The sequence below is a fragment of the Tachyglossus aculeatus genome, chromosome 22 (genome assembly GCF_015852505.1).
Source record: "Tachyglossus aculeatus isolate mTacAcu1 chromosome 22, mTacAcu1.pri, whole genome shotgun sequence".
In the NCBI taxonomy this organism is placed as follows: Eukaryota; Metazoa; Chordata; class Mammalia; order Monotremata; family Tachyglossidae; genus Tachyglossus; species Tachyglossus aculeatus.
The window spans coordinates 43,372,708-43,392,408 of record NC_052087.1 but is presented as its reverse complement, the minus strand read 5'-3'; the positions used below and the strand labels follow the sequence as shown (position 1 = coordinate 43,392,408).

Genomic DNA, 19,701 nt, shown 5'->3' with positions numbered 1-19,701 from the left:
TTGTGGACCAGGAATGTATGTTCCAACTCTCTTCTATTTTCCCAAGTGCTTAGTATAGTGCTCTGCACACGGTAAGCGTTCAGTAAAATTCCGTTGATTGGAGAAAGAAAAAAAAAGATGCCAACTCCAAAAGAGCAGCTGGATTTCAGGCGTTTCATACCTTAGATGAAGTCCCAGGTGTGGCCACGATGGGGACCTTTTTCACATTCTAAAAGTGTAGGAGGACACGGGCAGCTGCTCTTCTGAGTTGTTTCCGGCCTGGACTGGAGGGCCAGTGGGAATCTCTGGTGAGAGAGGGTAGAGTGGATCTGCCCCGAGAGGTGGACCCTAGAGGTTGGGTGGCAGGAGAGCACTGAATTGCTCATGTGACTGCCATGTTTAGAAATAATAATAAAAATAATAATCATGGCATTTGTTAAGCGCTTACTTTGTGCCAGGCACTGTTCAAAGCGCTAGGGTGAATACAGGCACATTGGGTTCGACACAGTCCCTGTCTCAGATGGGGCTCACAGTCTCAATCCCCATTTTACAAGTGAGGTAACTGAGGCACAGAGGAAATGAAGTGACTTGCCCAAAGTCACACTGGAGACAAGTGGCGGAGCCAGAATTAGAACCCATGAATGCCTGACTCCCAGGCCTGTGCTCTATCCACTATGCCATGCTACTTTATGAAATGAAGAAATGAAAAGAAATGAAATGCCTAAGGGCAAAAAGGTGGCGTTGGGTCGAGGTGACCACAATCAGTCAATCAATTAATGGAATTTATTGGGTGCTTACTATGTGCAGAGCACTATACTAAGCTCTTGGGAGGTTACAATACAGCAGAATTAGGGGAAAATTCCACTGACAATACGTGTCTCTCTGGATACAGTGAGAGGAGTGTCTGAAGAAAAGTCTGGGCAGTGTGTCGAGATTGGGGTGAATTACCTCAGTGGAAGGTAATAGGTTATCTGTAATGAGGTTACAGTCTAGAGGGAGAAAAAGTCATTAATATTAATAAGTAATTTATAATATATTTAATGCATATAATATATAATTTAAAGCTATGTGCATAAGTACTGTGGGGTGGGAGGTGGGGAGAATATCAAATGTCCAAAGGTCACAGATCCAAGTACTTAAACGATGCATAAGGGAGAAGGAGCCAGGGAAAAGAGGGCTTGGTCGGGGTGGTGGGGGCTGCAATGTGGAGAATTACTCAGGGAACGCTGCCTGGAGGAGGTGGGGATGTAGGAGAGCTTTGAAAATGGAGAGAGATGATCTGGTCGAGGCTGCAAGGGAGGAAGCCTAAGGCCAGGGGAGCAAGAGGTTGGAGGCGACAGAGTTGCAAGCCACATACGGTTCAGACATCTTTGGAGAAAGGAGGCATGAGGGCTGGGGAATAAAGGCTGAACAGTAGTTATGTGTGAAACAGCTAGTGGTTTGAAGCCAGTGGTGCTGGTGCTCCCTCACTTTCCCCTACCTCGTAGATAGAGCATGGGCCTGGGAGTCAGAAGGCCTGGGTTCTAATGCCAACTCTGCCATGTGTCTAATGTGTGACCTTGGACAAGTCACTTCACTTCTCTGTTCCTCAGTTACCTCATCTGTAAAATGGGGATTGAGGCTGTGAGCCCCATGTGAGAGAGGAATTGTGTCCAACCCAGTTTACTTGTACCCACCCCAGGGCTTAGGACGGTGGCTGGCACACAATAAGCGCTCAACAAATACCGTGATTATTATTATTGTTATTGATATCACTTTGAGGACGTGAGGTAAAGCTGAGTCTAGTCTCATCGGCAGTGGGTTTAAGCCTGCTTCTTCTTGTTTCTCTGCTCTCCTTTATGGCCTTCTTCCTTTCCCCTGAATGTAGCCTTGGTTTAAAACTCTTCTCCCACCATGGGTGACAAAGGGTAGCCCCAATCAAGAATCGACAGGGTACTCAGGTACGCTTCAAGTGACAAGATGTCAGAATCTTCTCAAAATGTTATTGTGAAGAAGGAGTCTGTAGACATGAGTCAGACTGTGGCCCAGCCATGCACCAACACCTATTTTTTTTTTCATGGTATTCATTTAGCACTTATTATGTGCCAGGCCCTGTTAAGTGCCAGAGTAGATACAAGCTAATCAGGTTGGACACAGTCCATGTCCCCACCTGGGACTCACAATCTTAATCCCCATTTTACAGAGGAGGTAACTGAGGCCCAGAGAAGTGATGCGACTTGCCCAAGGTCACCCAGCAGACAAGTGGCAGAGCTATGATTAGAACTCAGGTCCTTCCAATTCCTAGGCCTATGCTCTATCCACTGGGCTACACTGCTTCTCCACTGCCTGTTCCACTGGCTTCACTGTCCACCGACCTCACTTTTGGGGAGGCACAGGGATGAATGGGGCAAGGAGCCTGTAGAAACCGAGGACCTGTTATAAGGGAGCCTCCACATTGCTCAGAGGGTGGCTGGTTAACAGCTATCATATCGGTAAACAGCTATCATATCGTGGTATTCTGCATAAATTCACCTTATCAAGGCTGAGTGGTATTGACCTAACTGATAGCCTCATAACTGATAGCTTTGCTGTAGCAGTATGCTGGTGACGTTGATTCAGATGAAAGATAACATGGATATTTTTTTTTTTCTTGGCCGGAAACTATCCCCTTCTCTGTTCCACTTTGCCTTGATAATTGATGAATGAATAAAGGCATTAATGAGTTCTCTGTTTCCACATAAAACATAAATTCTAAAATGTTGCTGTTTTTTCTTTCTTACAGTCCTATTTTGTCACAGATTATGATCCCACAATTGAAGATTCTTATACCAAACAGTGTGTGATAGATGACAGAGCTGCTCGGCTAGATAGTAAGTTATTTTTGTTTCAATCTCTAGTCTCTAAAGCCCTTTATAAATGTATCATAACTTAGTTTATTTAAAGATCTTATTTTGGTGACAAATTCTGTACTTTCAGAACTGTCCCAAAATCAAGCCTGCTATTATTTTTCATGAATTTATTTTCTAGTATTCAGACAAGGTCACTTTGAAACCTCAAGTATAAAGTTGATTATCACATTTGCCCTGCTTCTTGTACCAGTCTACACTGTTCATTGAATTTGGAGTGTTAAATGTATTGAGCAAATGGGTTAACCTTTCAGACTTTTCCAAAATTATCTGAGTGAGACTTGATTTTGAATATATCATCTTGAAAATCTTTTATATTGGGCTGGGATAGCCACCACATCTTGTTTAAGCATTCTGAGTGACCCAGATATGTTTAAATAAATCATTCCTGTTTTGTTTTTCACAAGTTTGCTTAAACATTATTTGTTGGCTTAACTCTTTTGCATAACTGCATTTTTCTCGTCATATAAAAGTCCCATATTTTTGATGCATGTTTTCTGTTGGAGAGCTTTAAGGATGGATTCCATCCATGCATTTTCCTGATGGAAACTATAACATAACTATAAAAATTGGGATTTTACCTATAGAGCCAACTCTTCACTAGGGAATTTCCCAATTCAGTATCCTTTCTCTTCTGTTTCTTTCCATGAAAAATGACCGAGAGCATTCAGAATAGAATAGAGAAGCAGCGTGGCTCAGTGGAAAGAGTAAGGGCTTTGGAGTCAGAGTTCATGGGTTCGAATCCTGGCTCCGCCACCTGTCTGCTGTATGACCTTGGGCAAGTCACTTAACTTCTGAGCCTCAGTTACCTCATCTGTTAACTGGGGATTAAGACTGTGAGCCCCACATGGGACAACCTGATCACCTTGTATCCCCCCCAGTGCTTAGAACAGTGCTTTGCACATAGTAAGCGCTTAACAAATGCCATCATTATTATTATTATTCTGTCTCAGCTTGAGCAATTTTCATTTTGAATTTTCAAGGAAATTTTCCCACTAAGGTTTTACCAGACATTTAAGAGATGCTTTGGAAATGGCCAGGGATTAGCATATATGTTGGCTCATTACTTTGAGGGGATTGATTCCTCCTACTTGTAATTGACTGTAGTGTCTGGCTCCCCATCTAGAGTGTAAGCTCCCTGAGGGGAGGGATCATGTCTACTAACTCTATTGCGCTTAGTACAGTGTTCTGCAGAAAGTAAGTCCTCAGTAAATCCTTTTGATTGATGTTTTGAGGAAGAAAGAGAGGGCCAGGCACGAGAATCATCGTGGCCTGGTGGAGAGAACACGGGCCTGGGAGTCAGAAGGACCTGAGTTCTAATCCCAGCTCTGCCACTTCTCTGTGACCTTGGACAAGTCACTTAGCTTCTCTGTGCCTGTTACCTCACCTGTAAAATGGGGATTAAGACTGTGAGCCCTATGTGGGACAGGGACTATGTCCAATTCAGTTACCTAGTAATAATAATAATAATAATAATGATGATGGCATTTGTTAAGTGCTTACTATGTGCAAAGCACTGTTCTAAGCACTGGGCACTGTTCTAAGTGCTTAGTACAGTGCTTGGCACATAGAAGCACTTAAATATCATTATTATTATTATTATCATTACTATTGCTGCTATTATTGTTTATTCAGTCTGGACTTTTGGGGAGGCCCACTGCTACTGGAGAAGGGATGCAGACAAATCAGTCCCTATTTTCTTTCCGTTTTATGCAGTTCTGGATACAGCAGGACAAGAAGAGTTTGGGGCTATGCGAGAACAGTACATGAGGACTGGAGAAGGTTTCCTTTTGGTCTTCTCAGTCACTGACCGAGGAAGGTATGTGAGTTTCTTTAAAAGGTACTTCCACCGGCCTGAGAATTTCCATTAAGCTCTTTTTTTTAATCAAAAGCCCAAGTATTATCATTTTTAGACCCTTTAAATGTATGCACGCCTACACCTAGGAATGGAGGCATAACTTTACATCCAGCATCGTGGTGTAGAGGGTTTGGAAGTCAGAAGGTCATGGATTCTAATTCTGGCTCTGCTACTTGTCTGCGGTGTAGCCTTGGGCAATTCACTCCACTTCTCTGGGCCTCAGTTACCTCATCTGTAAAATGGGGATTGAGATTGTGAGCCACATTGGGGACAGGGACTATGTCCATCCCAATTTGCTTGTATCCACCCCAGCCCTTAATACAGTGCCTGGCACATAGTAAGCACTTAACAAATATCATTGTTATTGTTGTATGTTCACATAAGAAGGTGCTATCCACGACGGGGAAGTTCACCCATGGGTGTTTGTGTAGTTGAAGAGATCAGCATGGGACCAAGAGCCCATGCTGATGGGGAAGCAGCGTGGCTCAGTGAAAAGAGCATGGGCTTTGGATTCAGAGTTCATGAGTTCGAATCCCAGCTCCACTAATTGTCAGCTGTGTGACTTTGGGCAAGTCACTTAACTTCTCTGTGCCTCAGTTCCCTCATCTGTAAAATGGGGATTAGGATTGTGAGCCCCCCATGGGACCACCTGATCACCTTGTAACCTCCCCTGCGCTTAGAACGGTGCTTTGCCCATAGTAAGTGCTAAATAAATGCCATCATTATTATTATTAAGAGCCCCATTCACATTGTTTGCACACAGATTGTCCCACGCGCATGCGCTGTTGAGGTGGTTGTTGTGGCATCAGGAGCTGCACTTGAGTTTAGATTCAGTAGTGATGACAGGTTGCCATGGGACAACCAGGCCCTTGCTTGGTCCCCTGTGGCTAACAGGGAGATTGTTGGTTAGGCTAGGGAAATTTCTGTGGTAGTGGAACAGCACTTCACTTTGTGCCCACTTCCCCAAGTAACCTTGCTGTGCCCTGATCTGGTGTATTACCCGTTGTCGAGTGAGATGCTCACATCCAATGTACAGATGCAGCTGGATTCTTCTCTGGAACCCCGCGGTTGTAGAATAGCTCCTGGGCCTTAGATGTCTGTTGGGCCCTTTCCCGGTTCATTCACCATGCACAAGAGGTAGAGTGGGTATCTCATCCCCATTCTACAGCAGAGGAAGCTGAGGTAAGCAGAAGTGACGTGTCCAAGGTCACACGGCAGGCAAGCGACGGAGATGGAGCTAGAGGCTGGGTTTCTTGACTACCAATCTGGTGCTCCCTGTAGACTGTAAGCTCATTATAGGCAGGGAATGTATCTGTTTATTGTTATAGTGTACTCTCCCAAGCTTTTAGTATAGTGCTCTGCACATAGTAAGCGCTCAGTAAATACAGTTGACTGACACTCTCGGCTAGGTCATTCTACCACCTTATCATGAGCAGACACATCTCTGAGCAACAGATGGAGGAGGTGCCAGTGAGTACTTAACAGAATTCTCTAGCCTTCCAGCCCCACAGCACTTATGTCCCTATCTGTAATTTATTTATTTTAATATCTGTCTCCCTCTCTAGACTGTAAACTCATGGACAAGGAATATGTCTGTTTATTGTTATATTATACTCTCCCAAGTGCTCAGTACAGTGCTCTGCACACAGTAAGCGCTCAATAAATATGATTGCCCCACTGACTATGTGCCAGGCACTATACCAAGCACTTAGGAGGATACAAGCAAATTGAGTGGGACCCAGTCCCTGTCCCATGTGGGGCTCTTTCTCAATCCCCATTTTACAGATGAGGTAACTGAGGCCCAGAGAAGCATCCTGACTTGCCCAAGGTCACACAGCAGACAAGCGGTGGAGCTGGGATTAGAACCCATGACCTTCTGATTCCTAGGCCTGTGCTCTAGCCACTATGCCATGCTGCTTCTCAGCATGCTGTTTCCAGCCGGCAGACGTGCCCTATTTTGTGCCTGACATCCTCCCAGCTATAGGCCTAGCTAGCCCTTTTGGAAACATCTGAGGACCTGGAAGAAAATTAAGGCTGATTTACACAAGGAGCTTTGAAGTATTCAATTGCTATGGTGTTTACTGGGAGAAGCAGCAGTGGGCTAGTAGATAGATCACAGGCCTGGGAGTCAGAAGTTCAGCCACTTGCCTTTGTTCACTGCTGAGATAGATGCTCGTCTCTGCTGTATTCCTTAGGTTCTTCACTGACTGCCAGGAGGAAATGGGAAGGGAAACATTCAGAAATGACAGATGTAGCTAGAAGAAACAGGAAAGAAGAAAACAAAACCTAAATACCACAAGCAGGCTGACACATGTCCATAAGCTGTCATTTTTTTTTTCCTCCTCACAAAGTTAGCTAGAAAGTTAGAGGCCAAAGAACCACACTTCCCAGAAGTTCTCCCCTTCTGGGTCAAGCCAGTGGGAAGGTCTGGAGGATGCAGAAGTACTAGACAAAAGGTTACCTCACTTCCCTCTGCTTTCTGACATGGCATAATGGATAGGTCACAGGCCTGAGAGTCAGAAGGGCCTGGGTTCTAATCCCAGCTCTGCCAGTTGTCTGCCATGTGACCTTGGGAAAGTCACTTCACTTTTCTGTACCTCAGTTTCCTTATCTGTAAAATGGGGATTAAAACTGTGAGCCCCCTGAGGGACAGAGACTGTGTCCAACCTGATTAACTTGTATCTACCCCAGTGCTTGGCACACAGGAAATGCTTAACAAGTGCTATTATTGTTGATATTATTATTATTAAAGTATCTCTAATGGTGTACAATGAAAAGAGAGAGAGTTAACTTAGCCTGAGGCATATTGGCTAGTGGGGGTGGAATTTGGCTCAATCATCGCCCCCCCCCCCCCCCAACCAATGAAGTTATTCCTAAAGCGTTTGACACGACGTATATTCTTCAAACCAATAGGAGCTTTTTGGGGGAGCTGTTACCCCAAAAGGTCTGCAAGAGATTATGTGGCGATCAACAGTGCATTTTTTTTAACTTGGGTAGTGTTCAGTCTCCACATCAATTTACACGAATGTCAATAATGCAGTTATCGCCTCCAGTCTCTTACTCAGACCTGTATCACAACTTAGCCTTTTTTTTTTCTTGAGAGGGGCAGGGGAAATTCCCCACAACTTTATGAATCAAAATGACTTCTGCGAATTGCTCATTGTTATGTTTTGACACGTGCCCTAAGATAATTCTGGTCAGCTGATTCACTTTTTGTGTGTGTGTATTTTCTTCTAGTTTTGAAGAAGTATATAAGTTTCAGAGACAGATTCTCAGAGTGAAGGATCGTGATGAGTTTCCAATGATTCTAGTTGGTAACAAAGCCGATCTCGACCATCAAAGACAGGTAAGAAACAATCACAAAATTGAAAGAATAGTTGTTACTAAGTCACCCAGGTTGGATGCTGTTTGCATATCGCTTTTTCCTTCTGCCGTATCTGCCTCATCTGCAATTTATTTCAGCATCTGAGTAGATTGTCAGCTCTCTTAGGGCAGGGATCATGTCCGCTAATTTTGTGGTACTCTCTCAAGGGCTTAATACAATGCTGTTCACATAGTAGCTGCTTAATAAATATTGATTGCTTTAAATTTTGGTGTGTGACATGGGACACACCATGTCCCAGAAGATACCAAAAGATGCCAAAAGATACTTCCAGGTGCGAAATAAAGAAAAAAATAGTTCTTTTGCTAAGTGTAAGCCCGTTGCAGGCAAGGAACATGACTACCAACTCTGTCTTATTGCATTCTTCCAAATGCTCAGTACAGTGCTCTGCACACAGTAAGCACTCAGTAAATGTCATTGATTATATTTTTCACACAGCTTTGCAGACAGTTTTAAAATCTGACCAACTTTTATTACCCTTTCCCTCAGACTCTTAGTATTACTGCAAGTTCATAATGGAAGTGAGTATTGAATACTTGCGGAAGTACAGGATTACTTCTGAATTGTAACTTTAGTTTTATTAAACCATCTTCTTTGTTTTAAGTTGAATATTGTGAGAGAATGCTCAAATTGAGTTGTGTGGTTTGGGTTCCCAATATCTCCTTGTGAAATAATAAAAATTATTACTATTATTATAGTATTTATTAAGAGCTTACTGTGTGCCAAGCACTGTTCTAAATGCTGGGATAGATACAAGTTAATCAGGTTAAACACAGCCCCTCTCCCAAATGGGGCTCTCATTTTAAGTAGGAGGAAGTAGGAATTAATCCCCATTTTACAGATGAGGTAACTGAGCCACAGATCAGTTAAAGTGACTTGCCCAAGGTCGCAAAGCAGATGGCGCGGAACCTCCGACTTCCAAGTCTGTGCTCTTTCCACTAGACCAATAGACTTGATTCTTCTCTACCAAGAAAGAGAAGAATACTAAGTAAAATATTAAATTCTGACTAGAGTTGAAAATCTCCAATAGCCTGTTCTTTCTTTATATGATGGGGAGAAGTAGATTTCTGATTAGTCACTGAAGCTGGCACGGTTGGAAGGACTTTAATAGTTGGTATTTTCATAACTTTAGTTGAAGGACAGCTTTCCTTTCCCAACAATGGGAACAACAACAAGAACAATGGTTCTTCCAGTCACCATTTTGAGTGTCCCTGCATAATATTGTGAATATTATGTTTGCTTCAGGGATGGCCCAATTCTGACTACCCGGGCTTGTCCCTGTCCACAAAATTGTCCCTGTCCACAAATCAGCCTGCAGCCGATCATTTCAGACTGTCAGTCTTTCTCACCTCTTTCTGCCCTATCAGGCTCCCAACTCCATGTACCCGCGGGTCCTCATCGCAAAGATGAAATGGCTGCTGAGGGGTTGCTGCCCCTCATGCTCATTTTTTTGCCTTACACTTCATACCACTAAGATCCTGTCCCATGCACTGCATTTTTCTCTCAATTTCATTGTGATTTTTGCCATTTATCAGAGCCTCGAAGCACAGTGAGCCAGAAATTTGTGGAGAGGGCAAGGAAAGTCAACTTAGTTAAATAATGGGGTCTTTTGAGCATCAATGTTAAGTAGGAAGAGCAGCAGAAGTAGGTCAAGATGAATTTTGCACATTGGACCACTTTTAGTTATCTTCCTGGTGCAAAGGGCGAGCTTGGAACCCTGACTTTGACCATCACAAAGCAAATCCCATTTAGAGGGGGGTGACCAGAGTCGTGGAATCTGTATCTCCGTTTGCCCCAGAAGTCTTGGGCAACCAAGTTAGAAATCTAACATAGATGGTTGGCAGGGGAAATCTGTTTCCTCATTGTTTGAACTGATTGAACTTTGCTTTCCATCAACACTGCCACTTCGTTAATCCACTTCTCCTATCCTGCTGTGATTATTACATCAGCCTCCTCGCTGACCTTCCTGCCTCCTGCCTCTCCCCATTCCACTCCATACTTTTGTTTGCTGCCCAGATCATTTTGATACAAAACTGTTCAGTCCCTATTTCCCTACTTCTCAAGAACCTCCATTAAAAGAGCAAAGTGTGTGGGCTGAGTTGTAGTGGGAAAGAAGTGAGGTGAGATAGGAGGGGGCAAGGTTATTGAGGGCTTTAAAGTGGATGGTAAAGAGTTTCTGTTTCAGTCGGAGCTGGGTGGACAACCACCGGAGGTTCTTAAGGAGTGGGGAAACATGGCTTGAACATTTGTAGAAGCACAGTGGCCTAGTGGATAGAGCCTGGGCCTGGGAGTCTGAAGGATCTGAGTTCAAATTCCGGCTCTGCCACTTGTCTGCTGAGTGACCTTGGACAAGTCACTTCCTTCTCTGTGCCTCAGTTACCTCATCTGTAAAATGGGGATTTAAGAGTCTGAGCCCCATGTGGGATAGGGACTGTGCCCAACCTGACAACCTTGTATCTATCCCACTGCTTACTAAAGTGCCTGGCACATAGTAAGCACTTAACAAATACCATAAATGACCAAATACCATTAAAAAAAAAAAGATCCAGGCAGCAGAGCAAAGTATGGACAGAAACGGGGAGAAATAGGGGCAGGGAGGTCAGCAAGGAGACTGAGGGAAAGGATAAGTGCTTGTATTAATGTGGTAGCAGTTTGGATGAACAGTCTGACATGTAGTTAGCACTTAACAAATACCATTTAAAAACCACCCAAAGACATTTACAAAGTCCCCTCAAAACCTCTGTCCCCAATGGTATTTCAGTAGACAACAAAGAATTTCAAAATAGCAAATCAAATCAGAGATATATCAACCTCACTTCCCCCAAGATTATTATTTTAATTGCTATTATTATTATCATGTTTGTTAAGCACTTATATTCTTTGTCAAGCACTGTTCTAAGAGCTGGGGTAGAAGCAGCGTGGCTCAGTGGAAAGAGCACAGGCTTTGGAGTCAGAGGTCATGGGTTCTAAACCCGGCTTTGCCAATTATCATCTGTGTGACTTTGGATAAGTCACTTAACTTCTCTGTGCCTCAGTTACCTCATCTGTAAAATGGGGATTAAGACTGTGAGCCCCCTGTGGGACAACCTGATCACCTTGTAACCTCCCCAGCGCTTTGAACAGTGCTTTGCACATCGTAAGCACTTAATAAATGCCATTATTGTTATTATCGAACACTGCCCCTCTCCCTCTTGTGGCCGGCCTGTAGGCTAAGGAAGAGGGTGAACAGGCATTGAAGCCCAACTTTACAGATGAGGAAAATGAGGCATTAGAGAAATTAAGTGACTTGCCCAAGGTCACCCAGCTGGCAACTGGCAGAGTCTGGATTATAACCCAGATCCTCTGATTACCTGTGCCACGCTCTTTCCACTAGGTCACGTTTCCATTTTCTACCCTTGGTTTCTCTTCAGGACAAACTTCCGGTTGGCTCAAGTCAGTCAGTCAGTCAGTCATATTTATTGAGTGCTTACTGTGAGCAGAGCCGAGTATTGAGCGCTGAGTGCAGAGCACTGTACTGAGCGCTTGGGAGGGTACACAGTAAAACAATAAACAGACACATGGGAGAGTACAACACAACAGTATAACCGACACATTCTTCTCTAGCGTAAACTCTAAGCTTGGACGCTTGAAGTCGAGAGAAGCTGACATAGGACAATCAGTCAATCAATCGTATTTATTGAGCGCTTACTGTTTGCAGAGCACTGTATTAAGCGCTTGAGCACTGTACTAAGCGCTTGCCTTAGTACCCCAACCTCAGTGACTCTGGGGTACTCCGGTCCCCCCTTCCCCCTCATGGTGGCAGTAAAATGCCATTGCCAGGCAGAGATGCATCCATGAGCCCCACCTACCCTAAATCCCAGAGGCAGCAGCAGGGAGGAAGAAGAGAAAAAAAGCGGCAGTTGTTTTTAAGGTTATTTTTATTTTTGACATTTTATTTTTCCCAGCACTAAAGCAGCTTTGTTCTCTTAATTGACTCCAGTCTTTAAAAATAGGTCGTCTTAAAGATTTTAAAATTAACAGATGATTTTGGATGCGCTCTTGGAGTTGGTTATAATTAGAATTACTTTTGTAGAATTTTGGGCAGCAGTGCAATAGCTTCCTTTTCCGTGGTGTTTAAATTGAAAATCAGGGGAGCTCTTTGTTACTGATGATTATTCTTGTGGCAGTTCTGCAGCCAAATTGCCCAAGAATCCTCAACCCTCATCTGTCTCCCCCACATTCAGAATGGACTATTAACCAGATTTGGTGTCCTTTTGTAGTATGAGTGAACCGGAGGAAGCCAGATATTTTTATCCCATGGAAGTGAACGACTGGTGCACACTGTGAATTTGAGTGACTGCAGGCTATTTTGAGTGAAATGTGGAGTCTAGAGTAGCCACGTAGAAAGATGAATCGATATTTCAAGGAATACAGCTCTTGTGCTATCAGTGCTCAGTTGGGAGCCTTGCAGTTAATTTTATGAGGTCATTCAAGATCAGCTTATCAGGTTTCTCAGAAATGTAAGCAGTGATTCTTGTAACAGCGCGTCTTTTGCCCAAACCAACCTACTCTAATTTTTTTTGAATTTATTTATTAATCCGGCATATTCTTAATGAGTCTAGACTGTGACAGTATTAGACCTCCAAAAGATACCCATCTTGCCCTGAAGGAAAAAAAATAATAGTCGAACCAAATATCCTTCTGTCCCCCCAACTTCTGTGAACTGATCTTGAAAGGGTTAATGCCCAATTCCAAAACTAGCCTGAGGTGTTCACTTGATAAATAGTAGATTTAGGTTAATCTGCATACAATTAGCATGTTCTACTGAGAGCTCACCTCCTCCAGGAGGCCTTCCCAGACTGAGCCCCCTCTTTCGTTTCCCCCCTTCCCCCTCTCCATCCCCCGCCTTACCTCCTTCCCCTCCCCACAGCACCTGTATATGTGTACACATGTTTGTACATATTTATTACTCTATTTATTTTACTTGTACATATTTATTCTATTTATTTTATTTTGTTAATATGTTTTGTTGTCTGTCTCCCCCTTCTAGACTGTGAGCCCACTGTTGGGTCGGGACCGTCTCTATATGTTGCCAACTTGTACTTCCCAAGCGCTTAGTACAGTGCTCTGCACACAGTAAGCGCTCAATAAATACGATTGAATGAATGAATGAATGAAAGGCGTTCATTGGGTAGACTGGGGTTACTTCGTGGATCTGAGCAGATTTTTTAAAAAAAAAAACTTTGGGTTTTGTTTGTGTGAACTGAGTCTAGACATTTTGTACATTCCCCAGTCTCTTGTGGATTTCTGGCTTAGTAAAAGCAAAGACATTCCCCTGTGTGTGTTTTTGTCATGTGATCCCAGACAGGGGCGTCCTTTTATGTTTCCTTTTTGTTAGCTTTGGCTACAGAATTGCTACTAGAAGTCATTAGATCTAATTGGGCCATATGTTGTTGTTCAAGGGTTCACAAAGCCGCTTTATATACTGCTGATGTTTTTGTTTCACACTGTGAGTGATTTGTCCAGTTCTTTCTGACCTTGGTTCCTGGAAGAAACTTGCATAGATTTATGCCGGCCTTTTTTTAAAGCGATGAACCAATGAAGTATGAGATCATAGTGGTGTATTATTTTTATGTAGACGGATGATTCGTCCCCTCTCTTCCCCCTGCCCCCCTCCCTTGGGCCCTCCTGCCATTCTTGTAATGGGCTTGGTCTTATTTTATCTCGAGTGAAGGACCTGAGTTAGTTTGCCTCAAAGTGTTTGTTTATCTCGTCAATGAGAACTGAGGGGAAAGACAACCAGTAATAATAATGGCATTTATTAAGCACTTACTATGTGCAAAGCACTGTTCTAAGCGCTGGAGAGGTTACAAGGTGATCAGGTTGTCCCATGGGGGGCTCACAGTCTTAATTCCCATTTTACAGTTGAGTTAACTGAGGCCCAGAGAAGTTAAGTGACTTGTCCAAAGTCACACAGCTGACAAGTGGCAGAGCTGGGATTTGAACCCATGACTTCTGACTCCAAAGCCTGTGCTCTTTCCACTGAGCCAGGAGGCCAATAGCCAGTAAAGCTGGCTGAGGAAAGGCTTGTGGGAAAACGAAGTTGCAGGTTTCCAGTCTTCATTTTTACTTTCCTTTTGAGTAGTTTCCTTTAATAGTGGAAGCAGTTTGGGCTCATGAAAAGAGCAGGAAGACCGGGGTCCCGTTCCCAGCCCTGCTACTTGCCTGCTGGTTGGGGCTGAACAAATCATTAAATGACTCCAGGCCTCAGTGTCCTCATCTGTCAATTGAGGATGAAATACATGGTCTCCCTCCCCCTTAGTGTCTGAGCCCTGCATTGGGCAGCAAGGCTTAATGGAAAGAGCACGGGCTTGGAAGTCAGAAGTCCTGGGTTCTAATCCCAGGTAAGCCACTTGTCAGCTGTGTGACTTTGGGCAAGTCATGTAACTTCTCTGGGCCTGTAAAATGAGCATTAAGATTGAGCCCCACATGGGACAACCTGATAACCTTGTATCTACCCCAGTGCTTAGAACAGTGCTTGGCACATAGCAAGTGCTTAACAAGTATCATCATTATTATTAGGCTGATTTGTGGGTCTGATCTGATTAGCTTGTGTCTAGCACAGTGCTTATTAAATACCATCATTAGGGTAAACAGCATCCAAAGGTCAATGTGCCAATCAGTTATCACGCTTGAATGGCTCACTTTTGGGCTTTGAGAAGTACCTCTTCTAAGGTGGAGGGGAAGCTTCCACGAGACATCACTGAACTATTTTCCTGGTGGTTGGAGCAATGGTGTCATCATCAATGTACTTGGGAAGCCTGAGGGTTTACTGCGTTTATGGACAGGGAATGTTGGTTTGATGGTACTCATTAAGCATGAACTATGTATCAAACAGTGTTCTGAGCGCTGGGTAAGTACAAGTCAATTAGGTCAGATACAGCCCCTGTCCCACATGGGGCTCACACTGTTAAGCGGGAAGGAGAACAGGTGTTGAATCCCCATTTTACAGTCGAGGAAACAAACTGAGGCTCAAAGAAGTTAAGCGACTTGCCCAGGGTCACACAGCTAGCAATTGGCAGAGCAGTTGGTAGAGTCGGGATTAGAACTCAGGCTCCCAGGCCTGTGCTCTTTCCATTTGACCAAGCTGCTTCCCTATTAGCAGCATGGCCTTTTAGAATGTGTTTGCTAATTTGTTGTATTGTCCTTTACCATGTGGTTAGTAAGCACTCAAGAAATACCATCCGCTGATTGAGAATGCTTTAGTTTTTAGAGGTAGAGTGGTTGCTGACTTGTTCAGACCACATAAACACAAGTGTACTGCATCCATTATTTGTAGCCAAGTCAATCAGTGGTATTTACTGCACATTAACTAGGTGCAGAGCACTGTACTGAGCACTTAGGAAAAGCCTGATGACTTGGTTGCATTGGAAGGAACATGGCGTCACATGCATTTTAAAATAGACTTCAAAATTATGAGCTTATGAGAGACAGCCTTCCCTAAAGCTTCTGTTATTTGTCCGTGCCTCAGCTCTAACCTGGATGTTCGTTTTTCAATTTCAGGTAACACAAGAAGAGGGACAACAACTAGCGCGACAACTAAAAGTCACATATATGGAAGCATCAGCCAAAATTAGAATGAATGTAGACCAAGCTTTCCATGAACTCGTCAGGGTTATAAGGTAGGCTAGAAGCTCGGGGATAAGCATGGGTTCTAATCCCGGCTCCGCCACTTGTCTGCTGTGTGACCTTGGGCAAGACACTTCACTTCTCTTTGCCTCAGTTGCCTTATCTGTAAAATGGGGATTGAGCCTGGGAGCCCCATGGGAGACTGGGACTGTGTCCAACCTGATTACCTTGAATCTACCCCAGTGCTTAGAACAGTGCTTGGCACATAGAAAGCGCTTAACAAATGCCATTATTATTATTATTAATAATAAGAATGATAATAATAATAATAATAATAATAAAAACCTGGTTTCATGAATGTTGTCCACTAGGTTTTAGCTTCAGGTTTTGTGCAGTAAATGGAAAAAGGAAAACGGATATTACTCAATGCTTGTCATTGACGGGGGACTGTGAGGAGCCTCAACAGAACCAAGCAGTGGCTGAAGGCCACTGAAAACGAAAATCTCTGGGAACCGGCCCTTCTCATCACGTTCTTGGGGATCCCAGAGTTCTGCTTTCTGGATCCGGGTCAAGTCACACAACATCAACCTTCCTAGGTGAAATCCTGGGAATCGGCTGGCTCTGAGACACAGGCAGGGAGGCCAGTGTGACCTTGGGCAAGTCACTTCACTTCTCTGAGCCTCAGTTACCTCATCTGTAAAATGGGGATTTAGACTGTGAACCCCACGTGGGACAGGGTCTGTGTCCAACCCTATTTACTTGTATCCACTCCAGAGTTTTGTACAATGTCTGACACATAGTTAAGCTCTTACCAAATATAATCAGTGTTATTATTATCATTACTATTATTTAGAGACAGGAAGAAGAAGCCAGCAGCACAGGGGTTTGGAAGAATGATCGCTCTTTCCTTTTTGAAGCATGTGACTTTTAGGGATTTGGCCTTTTTTTAAATGATATTTGAACTTACTATATGCCAGGCACTATACTAAGCTCTGAGGTCGATACAAACTGATCAGGTTGGACACATTCCATGCCCTACGTGGGGCTCACAATCTTAATCCCCATTTTACAGATGAGGTACCTGAGACAGAGGAGGAGTGAAGTGACTTGGCCATGGTCACACAGCAGGCAAGCGTCAGAGCCGGGATTAGAACGCAGGTCCTTCTGACTCCCAGGCCAGCGCTCTATCCACTAGGCCACATGGCTTCAAATCCAGTGCTGTCCCTGTTCTGGCAGTGTCAGGTCGATCTTTCTTGAACAGGGTTGTTTGGCAGGTGAATGGCCCTGAGGGTGCTGGGAGGAAACTTGGGTTCCAGCGCAGGTCCCACAGGCACCTGAACCCCATCTCCTGGGGCTGCGCTTCTCCAGCCAGTCAGCCTTCTGAGCAGGGGAAGGAGCCAGGATTCAACTGGGGGCCACTTTCCTTCACCGTCCTGAGTCCCCACCACTGAGCTCCCCTGGGCACCCTCAGCCCTCCCCGCGGGCTCCCCCCTTCCAGTGAAGAAAAGAACCAACAGTCAACCAAGAGCAACTTTGTTTCTTTAATCAAAGAAGCAAAAAAGACCGGGAGGATTTCACATTAACTCACGTGAGACTCCTTCCTCAAAACAAAGTTCCCATCACCGCCTTTTTGACATTTCTGTTTTGGTTTCATCTCTATGGTGCTTTCAGGCAATCACAAAATCTAACCCCTGAGAGCTTCATAGTCTGGAGGCAAAAGTGTTTTCATAATAATTAGGGCATTTTTGTTGTTGTTGTTAAAGCGCTTACTGTGTGTCAAGCCCTATTCTAAGCGCTGGGGTAGATACGAGTTAAATATTACAAGTGTTAATGGAGAATTGATTTGAGTGAAACTAAATGGAACTAAGCTACGTAAGCCTCCTAGATTCTATTTTTTATTGATTAAAATAATCTCATGAATTAGCTTATGATAGCTGGGCATTTGTCAACCATGGTGAGGCTCTCTAGGCTGTGAAAGCACAGAAAACTGTATTAAAATGTGTGCTTTACTTGAGCAAAATTCTCACTCTCACTTGGGAAAAAAAAGCTCTCTGTAGTAATATTACTATATTCCAGGCATTATACTAAGCACTGGGGGAGATACAAGCTAATCAGGTTGAACGCAGTCCGTGCACTACACAGACATGTGGAAATATTATTACTCCAGGCGCCATTAATTTCAAAAATGTTTTTCTGTCCACAGAAAATTTCAAGAGCAAGAATGTCCTCCTTCGCCCGAACCAGCACGGAAAGAAAAAGACAAGAAAGGCTGCCATTGTGTCATTTTCTAAGAATCCCATGAATTCTAGCTATCGACTGCCAGAAAACCCTTCCCTTCCTCCCTCCAGTTTACATCATTTTGGGTATCTTTTTAGCCTTAGACATGCATGTCATACAGCCACCAGGTTAGCCTTAGTAGAAGAAGCTGGCTAAATCCAGTCCTTGAAGATGTTCTGGCCATTTTTAAGGACAAACTAAAACAAAACACTAAGGCTGCTTCTCTAAGACCACCTCTTTCCTCTTTCTTTTTCTTTAAAAAAAGTTTTATTATTTTCAGGGTTTACGTAAGCCTTTAGTCAGCGAATAGATGAAGCAGCCCTGCGAGCTAAATTGTTTGCCAAGGTGAAATCATCTTCCATGAAATAATTCTTTTGTAACTTCTGACACCACCACATCATCTACTCTCATCCTATTCTGGGCCTAAAGAGTTTTTTGAGACAAACAGAGTGTCACTGAGCTTTCTTTTCCTCCCCATCAACTAGAATTTTGATTTCAACTTCTTTGCCTTAAACACACTGAATTATGTCAGCAAAAATAAGGGTCTCAGACCCTGCTAATGCTGCGGCTTGGGTTTTCCAGTGGCCAAAACACAAGATAGTCTACTGTATTTATTTTATGAATCCAGTACAGTTGTGGGGCTATTCCTACTACTACTACTACTATTATTATTGCTATTGTATTATTGTTTTTGTTGTTAAAAACTATGTGGCCAAACACCTGGGCTCATTCTGGACTTAGCCATTTCTGGTTTTTTTAAGATGTTTTCATATGTGTGTCAGGGGAAAACTAATCATGCCTGTCTGTCTTCCTTTGATTCAAGTGTTTCTGGGTAAGGGATTCAAGAAAACTGAAACTGTAGTTGTTTTTTTTTCTTTTGTTTTGATGTAATATAAAAAAAAATGGAAATTATCTTTCCAGGGCCAGAGATGATTAAATGTTTTTGCTATATACTTTTATACATTATTTTCTTATCAAACTAGTTAACAAGTATTTTTATATGTTTGTAAACCAATATGCTTTCACGGCATAACTTGTGTATATGTAAAGATGAGTATTTAATTCTCACAGTTCACTTTTACCTGACAAAAATCATGTGTGGAAGTTGCCAACCCTGTACGGAACTTTTTTCCGTACTGTTCTGGCTTTGCTTGAACCCCCATGCCCCCATCCCCTCCAGTTCTCTGCTGGCCAACCCTACTACACAGAGTTCAACTAACAGGGTGGAGATTGAAAATTATTTCTGGTGTCCCTTCCTAGAGATGGATCATTTAAACGTCAAGTATTAAACGGTTCAAGACTTTTTACTATTAGTAAATGTGGATGGCTTCTGATTTTTGAGTCCTAGTGGATCTGGGTTTTAATCAGTTCAAGAGTGTGTTCCCTAATTTCTTTTAAGTTATTAAGTGTTATGAAATGGTATTGCATGGCTGTCACCATACCGAATGGGTCCACCAGCCCCATGAAACTGATAAAACGAACCTGTGCGTAGCTTTAGGTGCTAGAATTAAAGATGATCTAAGTTCTCCCCCGATGGCTACCCCCGATGCCCCGTCCCATCATCTGTGCTATGCTCCTTAAGGATCAACCAACTTCAAGGGGGCGGATAAAGATGGGGTGGATCGGAAGTCGTCCAAGGCGAGTTACTTGAACTCTAGTACTGAACCTCTTCCCACTCCGTCGTATTTCAGCCCTGGCAGCCAAAGAACACG

The 19,701-nt window shown here is 43.5% G+C and overlaps 1 protein-coding gene across 1 annotated transcript in view; it reads left to right on the top strand.

The window, feature by feature from the left end:
* RRAS2 (RAS related 2) overlaps window positions 1–19,304 on the top strand; it is a 92,186-nt gene extending 72,882 nt beyond the window's left edge. Inside the window, exons 2-6 of the mRNA XM_038765351.1 lie at window positions 2,741–2,828; window positions 4,581–4,683; window positions 7,960–8,068; window positions 15,647–15,765; window positions 17,916–19,304. Coding sequence (XP_038621279.1) covers window positions 2,741–2,828; window positions 4,581–4,683; window positions 7,960–8,068; window positions 15,647–15,765; window positions 17,916–18,003 — 507 coding nt within the window. The 3' untranslated portion in view covers window positions 18,004–19,304. The remainder of the gene's footprint in view (window positions 1–2,740; window positions 2,829–4,580; window positions 4,684–7,959; window positions 8,069–15,646; window positions 15,766–17,915) is intronic.
* Window positions 19,305–19,701: the final 397 nt, after the last annotated feature.